The following is a 13098-nucleotide window of genomic DNA, read 5'->3' on the forward strand; positions in this document are numbered from 1 at the left end:
GTGTCAAAACATGCATGAATATGATATGTTTATTTACATTAAACATATATGAAAGATACATTCGTCTGTATATATCCTTGATAGATGATTGAATAAAAAACTTTTGATGCACGAGAGTGATAAAACAACTCGTTAATAATATATCGCCTCATCGGCGCAAAAAGGTAAAATTTAATGGCACATTTTTGCACCACTTGGGCGCTATTAAAATCCGCTCGATATGAATCACAACAACAATATAATTAAAATGTTACATCTCCACTGGTTTGCATTTTATATTTGATAATAAAGAGAACATATTTACGTCACGATTTATTTGAAAATTGCGAAATGAGGAAGTGGAAGTTCAAATCCGTCGTAGTTTTATGATAAACAACATGCGACGTGAGCGACGAAAGTCTTAACATTAAACTAGATTGCACCATAATAACCGCATAATAATGTACAGTAAAATCACGTTTCTATTGCTGTCTGATTTGTGGTATTGTTTCATACAAAACAATAATCATATTAATCTTGATTGCTTCTTAATACAAACATTTCAATTCAAGTGCAATACGAATGTCCGTTTGCGTCATACGATAGTCCACTACTAGAAAATGCACTGCGCTGTCCCAAAACCGGATCATTTAGACAGGGCTGTTCAGTAAAGTGCAAACACCTCAAATGAATGACGTTTTTTTACGCACTGCGTTGAATTGTCTGTATCGGATTGCTTTGTTTTCGGCGTTCTCTGTAATATTATATTTCCGATAATTGTATTGTATTTACAAACGTGTCCGAACAAGCGTTCCCCGTGGAAATAGCTGGACAGTTACAATGCATTTTTTTTCAGTGTAGTCATTACAAGATCAATGACCATCCCAATTTAAATTGTAATTCTTATGTCGAGTGAACGTACATAATAAATAATAGTTTTATGTCAATTTTTTGTGTCAAACATTAGCTTTATATAACATTATGACGCATGGTTAACATTTCTTTACATTTTGTTTACAACAGTAGTGTAGGTTAAACATTACATCCTGCACGTACAATAAGATGCCCTTGAAATAAAATGGGTTATTTTTTTAACAAATTATACCGATGGTTTAATATAGATCGTGGTTGATTCCTGTATTTACTTAATTTAGTCGTACATGCTTGTGAAATCTCGCCGATAACTTCAAAGCGCGTATATTATTAACTTCAAATCCTGTCTATAATATTGAATTAGCATTATTAATAACTGATTGTTTTCGATAACTTAAGTGGAGACAAGTATTGCGCTTTCTTCCAGGAAAGACTTTGACGCAATTATCTTGACACTTTGTACTATCTCGACTTCCAAGAGTGTGCTTCATGTGATATGTTTCCGTTTCATAACTTTGTTTAAGTTATTGATCTCGATTGATCGTTTCGATTTTTTATTTATTACAGTAAACCTTAAGGATGTATTTTGGGCACCATCTGTTATTAATTTTGCCCTCAATATGTAATTAATTGTTATTTCTTTATCTGTTCTATTCATGTTAACTGATTAAGCTTTCTTTCAAACAGAATTTTCAGTAAGGTCATTTCTGAAAAAAAAGAAATGCAAAGTTTTGACAATAACCTTATAAAGCATTTGACCATATCTTCCACTACATGGTAAAGTTATCTGAACGGATAAATTATGTGATTCACAATTAAACCAATATCACACGCATTTGACTATACATATCAAAAGCTTGAAAAAGACATTGTTTTCTCAAAACTGGTAAGAAACCCGGACTGCGATAGCGTATTCTGGTCAGGGGCTACCGTGTCTGCAGTAAAGTCAAGATGGATTTCGTGGTCTCATTAGTGGACAAGGTAGCTTCTGACCGCACTACATATGAGTCGCGTTCTGAGAAAAATGGGTTTAATGCATGTGCGGAAAGTGTCGTCCGAGATTAGCCTGTGCAGTCCGCACAGGCTAATCAGGGACGACACTTTCCGCTTTTATGGTATTTTTTAGTTTCAAGGAAATCCCTCCTTACCGAAAATCAAGTTTAGGCGGAAAGTGTCGTCCCTGATTAGCATGTGCGGACTGCACAGGCTAATCTGGGACGACGCTTAACGCACATGCATTTAGCCCAGTTTTCTCAGAACGCGGCTCATATGAGCATTCATAACTGGAGCTACGCTGACCGTATATGGAGTAAGACCCATTTTCGCATTCCGCGGGATAATTATAGGGCTAAATTATCTGAAAAAAAAAGTCACCCGTAAACAAGTAACTCTATATTACAGACAAAATCTCTACCAGCATTGCTGGAATATAAAAATAATAGGAATCAGTTTTGTTTACTTTGATTAAGACAAATATACTTTTCAGATAATACGCCTTATATAACTTAACGGAATATGTGAAGGTCAGGTCTTCCGCGTAGTCTAAATCCGCCAATGTGTCAAATGCATATTTGTTTTCGTTAAATCAAACTCTACGTGAACCCATAAACACTCCGCATGCTTTCAGCACGCGATTCCATGTTCACGTGGCCAAAGAACAAATCAATACACTCCTCAGCTTTTCATTGCTCGCGAATAAGCCGTTTTGTATTCAATGTTATGTGAGTATCGATCGTGTGACAAGTCTCGGTACTTGACTAAAGGTCAGAGCATGCCTTTGAGAAACACGTTTACAGGTATTATTTAATGAACTTACGTAAACAGGCTTATTTAATCAATGGTATTATGAAACACGAGTCACATAATTGCAAAACCCCAGAACACTAGGCGAAGGCTTAGTTGAATACATTCTGCAAATAATTACTATGACCTGGTGTAAATGTATATACATGTACCAACAATATCGTGCCAAAATCAAGACACCATATTAAAGTGTATCAAAATTTCACAATGTTTTCTGGACAAACAAGAGTTTTATTAAGACAATTGTCTGGACAATTGAAAACTCTTACATGTAAAAAACCTAACTGATGGGTTTCCTCATGGCTTGGTCAATTTGTTTAACATGTACACGACTGGGACAACATTGGTAGAAAAACACCATGCGGTATTATATATAAAATACCAAACTTTAGGGCCTAGCGATTTCAGAGTACAATATGTTTTTAATCCATATATTTAGGCCAACAAGTATACTTCAGGATGGGTTCGATTTTTAACCCGGCGACAAAGTTTGATAGAAAACCAACATGCGATGTTAGATGCCAAATGCCAAACCTTCTGGTATTTTTTTTTGCTGTTAGAGAAGAGACGAATTTTTTTTAATTTTCACTACATAATATGTGAAAAGATGTTAACTCCAGAGCGCGGCAATTGTGTACCCCAGGAGCATGATTTGAACAATTTGCTAAAGATTAACTATAAGATTGTAAATGCTAAATATTAACCCATTTATACCAAGCGTCTAGAAAAAAGGCATTGGCAAACAGCGTAAACCCAGATGAGACGCCGCATGATGCGGCGTCTCATCAGGGTCTGCGCTGTTTGCTTAAAGGAATTTCTGTAAGAAATATTCTAAATATAGATATAAGTATACTAGAAATCCCTAATTTTGGAAATAAATTGATCCAATTTAGAAGGAGTGGAGAGTCCACTAGACATAAATGGGTGAAATCTCTGGGTCTTGTCGTTTCAGAAAAGCATTTTTTTTACAGTTTTTCTGCTATAAAAGTCCATATAATTCATGTAACTCGTTGAGTCGTCAGAAAACTAAATTACGCACGCACCTAACGCACGCACGGACTGGCGGATGCAAGGTATTCTAATCATGTCCAATTAGTACTATGATGCTCAGGTGAACTTATAAATTTACGTCGTTGTACACAACATAAAAAACACACGAAAAGTTCGTTTAATTCGACCGCACGCTTCAGGTAAGACTTTTAACGCGCTTAAGCGTTTTAACTGTTCAAACTAAAATCATTATTTAAATGTTCGCTAAATAAACGAACTACACATTGTTACATTCAATAATTCAAACATTATGCTTACAAAATGTCTTTCTTATAACATACAGTACTCCCGAGTATTTACATTTCCGCATTAGGTATGTGCAAGAAAACAATTCAACTTAAAACCACAATCTAGCTCGTTTCCTAGAACCGCGACCAAATATTATATGCAATACAATTGATAGACCACTATTAAACAGACTTTGTTGATTACTTTTGATGTTGTGGCTTTTGATCGACCATTTACTGCACACGTTTTTGTAAATATATTTTCTAACATGATTGTACCGGTATACTTGAAATTCAAAATCGTTAAATAAATACAAGCACTTTATCTATATATAAACGGCAAACCAACTAATGCTCAAATGCATTTTTTTTTAAATAAAAATCGGATAAATCGCATGAACCAAAATTATAAAGTATTTGTAAAGGATTTATTTTCAAGATAATAAATATTTGAAACAATAAAAACGAACATAATATATTTCCCCCAAAATAGATATTCATGTATTGGACATGAACATAGAAAACTGTTATTGTATTTACTTTAAAATATTTTAAAAACAAATGCGCGAAAAACAACTACAGAATAAAAAAAAACATACGCACATAAGATAACAATTGATTTTATGATCAACATTAAACATATAAAACACATATGAAAATCATATTTATGGAAATAGCTTTCAAAAAAGAACAATATATTATCGTGTGTCCGTGCATTTTGTATACATGCAAGTATAAAATAAAATAAAAATAAAACATAAAAGAATAAATGAACAAATAAATAAATAAATGAACAAATAAATAAATAAATAAATAAATAAATAAATAAATTAATAATAAATAAATAAATAAAATAAACAAATAAATATAAAAAAACATAAATACAAATGCAAAATGCATTTGGTTTGCGTTTATCAATGGATTACATACCCAATGCTCGGGTGGTCCGGATCCCCATAATTTCCCTTATAATACGTCTCGTGATAACCCGCCAAAGTTTTTTCAAGCAACATGATTGTTCTTATACGAAATGCTCAAACTCGTATTATTCACTAACATTAACAAAATATTCACAATATCATAGCAAATTATTCTATCAATGCGCACATGTCTCTTCGCTAGCTGAATAATTCTAACTCAACGATTTCTTACAACTGCTTTAAATACGCTCGCTTGGCAGTGATCAGCCTTTACATAACTGAATACCTATAGCAGGAAAATACTACTATAACAATAGTAGAATAGACACGTGACCCCGAGCATGCGTAAACACTGTTATGATATTTATGGTAACTCTGCCGATATTCATTGATTGCGAAGTTCAATACACCGCAGAAATGTTTCGCATAATTATATCGAATGGTCTCGCGCGAGTTTGTGCGGTGGTCTACAAAAGTGATCAACTGTACTACCGACTTTAACTTCCAAAGCAGAGTAAATTCACCATTCGCTTCTGGCGGGTCTATAAAGTGTTCACCTTAAGTAAACTTTTCAAACCGGTAGACCGCGATTTGACCTCACCTGACCGGCGCGTTTTTCGACCAGCGGAGTCAATTGAGGCCAAGGCTCAACGTACAGTCCCCATGTTCAATCTACCTGTCGGGAGAAATTAACATATTCGCGCTCATCGATTAAAAGTAAAATGGCCTGCCTAAGACTTTTCGTAAACATTATGTTAATCAACGACCGAATATGATCTTGACCTGAAATACCTTGAGATTTCGTAACATGTTTTTAGGTTATCACGCGACGATAGTGGGGCGAGATAGATCTTCTTAGGGACATGATTCGTGTAACGTAACTCATGAAAATAGACGTTCGGCACATTACATTACCGATACATTTTAGGTTGCAATCAAAACGCGTTCCTTCCCGATTCTCCGTTAAACAATGTACAACTTTATTTTTCGAAACGACATACATTTATCTGATCGCGTTATCTTTGTCAAATTTAACAATGAACGAGCCCTAGTCATGAATGACTGTTAGTAAGAAACAAAGTCTCAATAAAACGTACTCACCAGGAAAGCTCTGATTTCCTTTAAACTTCAGGGGTTCCAACTGACAAATTCCTGAGTTCATATCCCTGAGTGTAAAGCTGAAATATAAGTCTAAAAATCACATTGCATAACACTCGCCCTTAACGTATTTCGGTCCCATGTTTATACGATAAACAGAGACGCCTCACTGAGTTAAGCTGAATCACTCGCTACTCGCGATATGTGAACCGACATGACCTCAACAAACACTTTAAACAAACCAGCCGACACAAAGAACGCGCGATGAGAATTAGAAGGTCGTATGAATAGTGAATAAAACCATGGCAAAGAAGACTGCTTCACCTGATTCCAGTACAAGAAGACTGAATCACCTGATTCCAGTACTTAATAGACTATTTTAATCCTACGTTAAATTAACCGAATAAGTCAATATGACTTCCATTTTTATTAACCTCGCATGACCTAAAGATGGTGCGCGCGCATCACGATTATGTAATTGATTGAAGCGTACTCATGTAATTATTGGGTCGAATTGCGAGCTGATGTGAGAAACATTGAATTATCCCTAATAACTATCTCTCTTTTTCTGAAGTAGTATTTTATTAACAGTGGAGGCTCGGAATGCGTTTCCTAATAAGACTTTTTAAACATGTTTTCGCAATTATTCAATAATTCAACTTATAATACTATGGCATATGGGACCATCCCTTTTCGGATTTTGTTACGCGATGAAATGTTTATTCTGCGTAAAAGATATGGTTAATGGTGTTTTAATTTGTATAGTTGTTTGTGATCTCTTTTTTGTTTACTTAATGTCGGTACGATGACGCAAGTTATTGTGGACCATTTACAAGTCATGTTTTGTTTATAATGTACAACACTTCTTCGATACTTAGTTTTGCTCAGTCCACATGAGTAAAACAATAATATTACGAGAATATATATGTCGTGTTATTTAAAAAATTAATCAATGTCACTATTATCCTATCATTAAAATGAAAACGCTGATAAGAAAGCATCATTTGCAAGTATAGACAGCAAATCGAAGCCGACAAAAATCGAGTGCAATGGTTCTAAGAAATGACATATATGTATTTGATGAACTGAGAATTTATTTAACTGCAATTACATTTCCGTATGGCACATGCCTTCTGGACCGACATATTGTTATACCCCCTCCTCACAAAACCTTTGTTATATATTGTGTGTCTAACGATTCCAAATGTACAATAGTGAAAATTATGTAAGGGACATAATGTAAGCACTTTGTGGCATGGGAAAAAACTAGGTCAAATTATTCCATTTTTGAAAATTTAAGACCATTGGTACCTATCAACTGACTGAAATCAGTGTACCAGAAAAAATGTACGCATTTATTATTATAAAAAATAATATATCTGTCAAAGTTTATAACAGCATCAAATGCCAAACCAATGCAACCGCAAACCATATTCAGTTGCTTTTATGTCAATTGAATACATTTAAAATCACACAACAATCAATGAATGTCTTTTGCCCTTATCACAATTCGTTTGATTTCGCTATGCAACTTATTCTATGGTATTGTTTTTATATAAATGTAAATATACATATAACCCGCACAAAATTAGGAAAGGAATTTTGCCTATAAAACTATACAAACTTATTATTTCATACACTTCAGATAATACGGTAATATTTTATGAACGATTTCAAACTTTGCCTATAAAAATTTAAGTTAATATATTCTTTAATGAAGCGAATCCTGACTGATTCTTATGCTATGCATATTTGGAAACGAACGTTTAAAGTATTGATATCGATTTGAAAAATCTAATAATGTGTATGTATTCAGAAGATTCTCATAAATAGAATGCATCATAATAAATATCGTATTTTGTATCGTATTTTAAATAAAATCCCTAAAATGGTTGAAATTCAAAAGTATACGCATTGCATTTGCAATACCAGAGATTTCAAATGTATGTTTGAAATATATTTTCTTAAATAGTTATGAAAACATACATATATAAGACTGTAAATGTTTTATTCATGTATATAATAAAATATTGCGTTTATTATACAAGGTTTAGTTATTGGTATAATTTCCTTAACATTCCCTCAACATTTTAAAGCCAATAGTTTGTGATATAACTACGTGTTAGTTATGACTTATTCTAATATTTTGCAAAAATGTAACCGTTTAAAAAAATAGATTTGAGATGACTTACTTTGTAGAGTAAGAGTCACTAACATATACGCTACCTGAGTCTGCGCTACATGCGCTGACATTTGACTGGTTCAAGATAAAAGGACACTCTCCTCTGATATTGGCATGTCTGAAATAGCATTTTAAATGTTTAAGTTCACATGAGACAAACCTACAAACATGCTTACATGGAAAGTTTTAATGTATTAAGTATCAAACTGGGTACGTAGTATTTGCCTTTTGAGAGGTGACATCAAGAAATGCGATTTCATCAATAATTTTCAATAAGTGTGTCATGATTTTGAAAGGATAGCGTGAACTTATTTTCATTGATTGTGCATTTTTCGCCAATAATTGTGTTGCCTATAGCGGGCTTGTTGCTGTGTTTAATTGTTTTAAGTTTTCATTTGGAGCATCATTCGAAGCGCCCCTTCAATTCTATTTTATGTTGATTATTAGTATGAATGATTTAATTTCAGGTTTTTATGTTTTATTAAAGAAAACAATTATTATTCAATATTGAATATCGAAAAATGTAATCCACTGAGCACATAAATCTTAATTTATTTTCGAGGAGACAAAAATATGTGTCCGCACTTTAACGATGTGCATGATTCATTATCATAGTGTATTAGTACTTTCGACCCAAAGGGTACGTCATACATAGTCGCTTACAACAACATGAACAACAGTACACACTGCTATACATCTTCATACATACAATCAACAACAAAGCTGTACAAAACACACTTGACTGTGACTACGTGTGAACGGTGTAAATAACTAGAGTCCGTGAATAAATATAGCCTGAAATAATACACTCCGTAACATCTGAAACTATAATGACCGAGTCATTTGCACGGTTGATGTGCTTTAAGTTAATAGCGAGGTTCTTTATGACAAATCGCCTTACTCGAGTTTCAATTACCAGCCTTGGTATGTTACGACTATTATCGATAAAATATGTGAGTTGACAAGTTCGGTCCCGGATAACTCGTTATCGCGCCTGTCATCATTTCTGTGCCCTTATTTTGCCCTATTCCTCGCAAAGCTTGTTGAGTTAGATCTTATTTTGCAACAGCGTAACGGCTCGTCCAGGAAAAAGTCGATATTACGGTAATTTATTTCCTGTAGCAGCTTTTTTCTCGTTCGCGTTACAACCGTGACCTTCGGGATGACCTTTGCCCGGTCGTTACCTTCTGACCGAGGTAAGATCTTATTTTTTGCCATTTATATTTTACCGTAATGCCTTACAGGAGGTTGTGTTTTTGATATAGTTTAGATAATCAGCAATAGACAAATGGGAAGACGCCGCGTTATGACAGGCACAGAGTGTATATTATACGTTTGCATGGTTTGTTAGGGTTTACGAACAAGTCAAAGGTCGTGTAAGGTTGCACGGGGTTATGGCAGAGTTAATTTATATAAGTCAGATTGAGTTTAAAGGAAGATAAGTATACTTGGAAAGCCATTATCGTGAAAGGTTTTCGTTTACGCTTTATTGGCGATGGTATTTTTGGATTGGTTTTATGAAGAGAAGAGAATAACAAGAAAGGAACGGCCAAGTCATTAGGAGCGTATTGTTGCGTTTTTATTTCAAATTCGAATACGTATAGCTATGTATAGGTGACCGGGGTCACATCGGGTATCATATCAATATTAATCAGCAGTGAACAATAATTCAAAGGCTGTCGTACTTTTTTCGAACCCTAAAATGCACCGCGCGTTTATGCGTGACCTTCAATTTATCGACGGGTTGAAAGGTAATGCTTTTTACCGGAAGGTCACCGGGGCGCGCCATGTAGGATTATACGAGGTCAAGCTGTTTTAGGGGATACAGTAAAAGGTCGGGTACGGGGTCTGAAGGGACACTGGAAGGTTTAACGGACTGGGTCGCGCGGGTCAAACTCTAAATTCAGATGTCAACATAAATTCTGTCAGTATCATACCGCGGATCCGAGCGGGATCAATTACATTGTGCCGGTACATCCTATCGCCTGTGATCTGGTGAGAGGGGCATTGTGTTGCCAGGGACAGAGGTCCGCGATTTTCGGGGCGCGAGGGGCCGACGGGGTCAATTGAAAGCAGAGCCACCTTGAGATTTATAGGGACATAAAACCCTTTGTAGGGCCATGTGCATTGTTTTTTGAAACTGCACATTCAGAACCCTGCGAAGATAATCGCTGGTCGCGGAGGGATTAAAAATGCGTGTACTAAGTATGCCGTGAGAAAAATATTGACCTTAACGTCTATATTTTAAAATTAAAAAGTAGTATACATCTAAAATACATAATTACTTTGTATACTAATTGTAGATCAATATATTGCACTAAATACGTTTTCAATTTGCTGTGTTTAGCATATTGTTATCTATTAATATCTCAAGGATTTCTTAACGAAACAAAGGCGCATAAGTGGTGAAAATATCATTAGGTAGAAATAGCATTTCATGACCAAATGAAATCCGCAAATTACACTGAAAATATGTTCATATTACATTCAATCAGTCACGGCGAGGTTATTTAATAAAAATGTGATACTGTATATATACGGCATCTGATGATGCTTATATTATATATAGAAAAGTAGGGTTATGTTCATTTACAAATTACGATTCTTGATGTATTTCCTCTTGTGCAAATCCGTATTTATTGCTTGAAGAACATCTCATATGATTATAGAAATAAGCGAATGTAAAATACGGTAATCACTTTTAAGTTTTTTAAGACTGGTTGAAAATCAATGTATGATATGTTGTATAATTATTTGCGTAAAATCGTTACATTGATAAACAGTATACTTATTTCTTGTTTAAATCATAATGAGCCGCGTAATGCGAAAGTGGGTCTTAAGCCATATGCGTCCAGTGTAGCTCCAGACTTGTAGCTACCCTTTTAGCTATGAAGTCCGCTATGAAGTTTGTGGTCTAATTAATTGACAGAGAAGCTCTAGACCGGAATGTGCGAATGCGTAGGCCGGCTTTGAGGTACGCTGGTCGCATATGGCACAAAAACCGCAACACTTTCGCACGACGCGGCTGATATTATAGCTTAACCCATTTATGCCTAGTGGACTCTCCCATCCTTCTAAATTGGATCAATTTATTTCCAAAATTAGGGATGTCTAGTATATTTATTTCTTTATTTAGAATATTTCTTACAGAAATTCCTTTAAGCAAACAGTGCAGACCCTGATGAGACGCCGCATCATGGGTTAACGCTTATGGTAGCATGCAACCTTATTGTTTCCTTACTCAAAAGTCAAGGTCTTGAGAATAAGGTTGAAAATATGATTTCTAACACCATATAAATTACCGTACGAGTCGCGTCATGCGAAAATAGGGTGTTATGCCATATGCGCATAGCGTAGCACCAAACCGACGGTAGCAGACGAGCATGTTGGTCAGGGGCTACCAAATCCCCTATAAAGTCACACACGGTTTCGTGGTCTCATTTGTGGACAGTGTAGCTCCTGACCAGACTGCGCTACGCTGACAGACAATGTTATAAGATCCACTCTCACAGGACGTGGCTCATACGCAGTTTATCTTTTTTTCTAAAAGTGTTTAATGTAAAACTAAAATGCAGTCTTTAGACTAGCATCATAAGTTATCGTAACTTACAATGAAACAATAAATATGTATACAAATGTATCTGTATGCTATGTATATTTGACTAAGCTTATGAAAATACAACATATGAAATACTGACTCGTTGTTTTTTTCTGTAAAAAGCAGACACAAAAACTAGCAAACAACGAATTAGCAATTAATTTTAGGTTTATTACAATAATGAAATGTCTGCAAAACGGATATTTCAAATATCAATGCATCCTGACATTTCATACCCGGCAACTCACGAAAACGCCTCGGGATCAGGGCTCGCAATTGATTTAATATCTTCTCCGAAGACAGACAAAGTCCAAATTAGCATATTGCAATCATAATTGCTTTAATTCCCATTGTCGGTGCGCGTCGGCTGAGCGGGCGATAGATGATATTAACATGCACAAACGCATTTCCACAGCCGCCACGTCCGCTAAAACGCGAAGTCCATTTGCAGTGACCGCAGAATGACCCCTCTTAGCCTATGAAAAAATCTACTCAAGGTCCGCTGAGAATCCATTAAATGTTTTCTGCGCGCATAGGCATGGTAAATGTATGTTTTACCGCTAGAGGTCAAGCGAAGTTATATGGGGTAACGTATGCAAGGTCACTTAGGGTCAAGTTATGGCCGTTATTCGGTTTCAACGGGGAGGATGGATGCTGCCCTAGCGGTCGGGAAAGTGCAATTACTATTGTTTGGGAAATGCATCTGAGTAAAGGGCAAACAAGTTCAGGGCCTTCGGTCAACTGGGAACAATTTTAGTGTTTTATTATGTTGAAGAATTAAATCTTTATGGTCGATAAGGCAAAACAGCTTTCAATAATAAATAGTGCTTTGTTCGGAATATGCTATTAAAATGAAAAATCGAAAACCATAAAGTTAATGTTAATGGCAAATTTAAAAAAGGTCAAATATATTGATATATTTTCTATATATATTTATAAAGGATAATTCAACAATATATAATATGTTTATGTTGAGTATCAAATTATTGTGTGTCATATTATTGTTATATATTATTGTGTGTCTATGTAGGTGAATTTTGTTCCAAGAAAACTCAATCCACATCAAAGGAAAAACAATTCTAGTTTCTAGCACTTGAAAAACACTTTAATGAACAAAAGACAGTTTTTAAATATACATATACGCATGTTTTTAAGTTCAGTCCGCACAGGCTAATCAGGGACGATAATTTTCGCTTTATGATATTTCATTTTTTTTTAAATTTAAGTATAAGAACTATTTTAAGCGAAAAGTGTCGCCAGATTAGCCTCTGAGGACATGCATTAAACCCCATTTTCCTGGAGCGCTGCTCCTATGTGTTTTACATGCCCTCACCATTGCTGGTACACCTGATTTAACAAGACGAGGTG

The 13098-nt window shown here is 35.1% G+C and overlaps 1 protein-coding gene across 3 annotated transcripts in view; it reads right to left on the reverse strand.

Annotated features, from left to right (window-relative positions):
* The window catches only part of LOC127855260 (transcription factor atf-2-like), a 132764-nt gene extending 126397 nt beyond the window's left edge, over nucleotides 1-6367 (reverse strand). For 2 of the 3 annotated variants that reach the window (XR_008037433.1, XM_052390705.1), the window contains exon 1: nucleotides 4863-5332. Coding sequence is in view for 1 of the 3 variants with exons in the window: in XM_052390705.1 (XP_052246665.1) it covers nucleotides 4863-4945 (83 nt within the window). In the remaining 2 variants the exon portion in view is untranslated. Of the gene's footprint in view, nucleotides 1-4862; nucleotides 5333-5953 lie in introns of those variants that run through there. The other variant, XM_052390707.1, reaches the window with a different exon arrangement.
* Nucleotides 6368-13098: the final 6731 nt, after the last annotated feature.

This window comes from Dreissena polymorpha, chromosome 13, assembly GCF_020536995.1.
Source record: "Dreissena polymorpha isolate Duluth1 chromosome 13, UMN_Dpol_1.0, whole genome shotgun sequence".
Lineage (NCBI taxonomy): Eukaryota > Metazoa > Mollusca > Bivalvia > Myida > Dreissenidae > Dreissena > Dreissena polymorpha.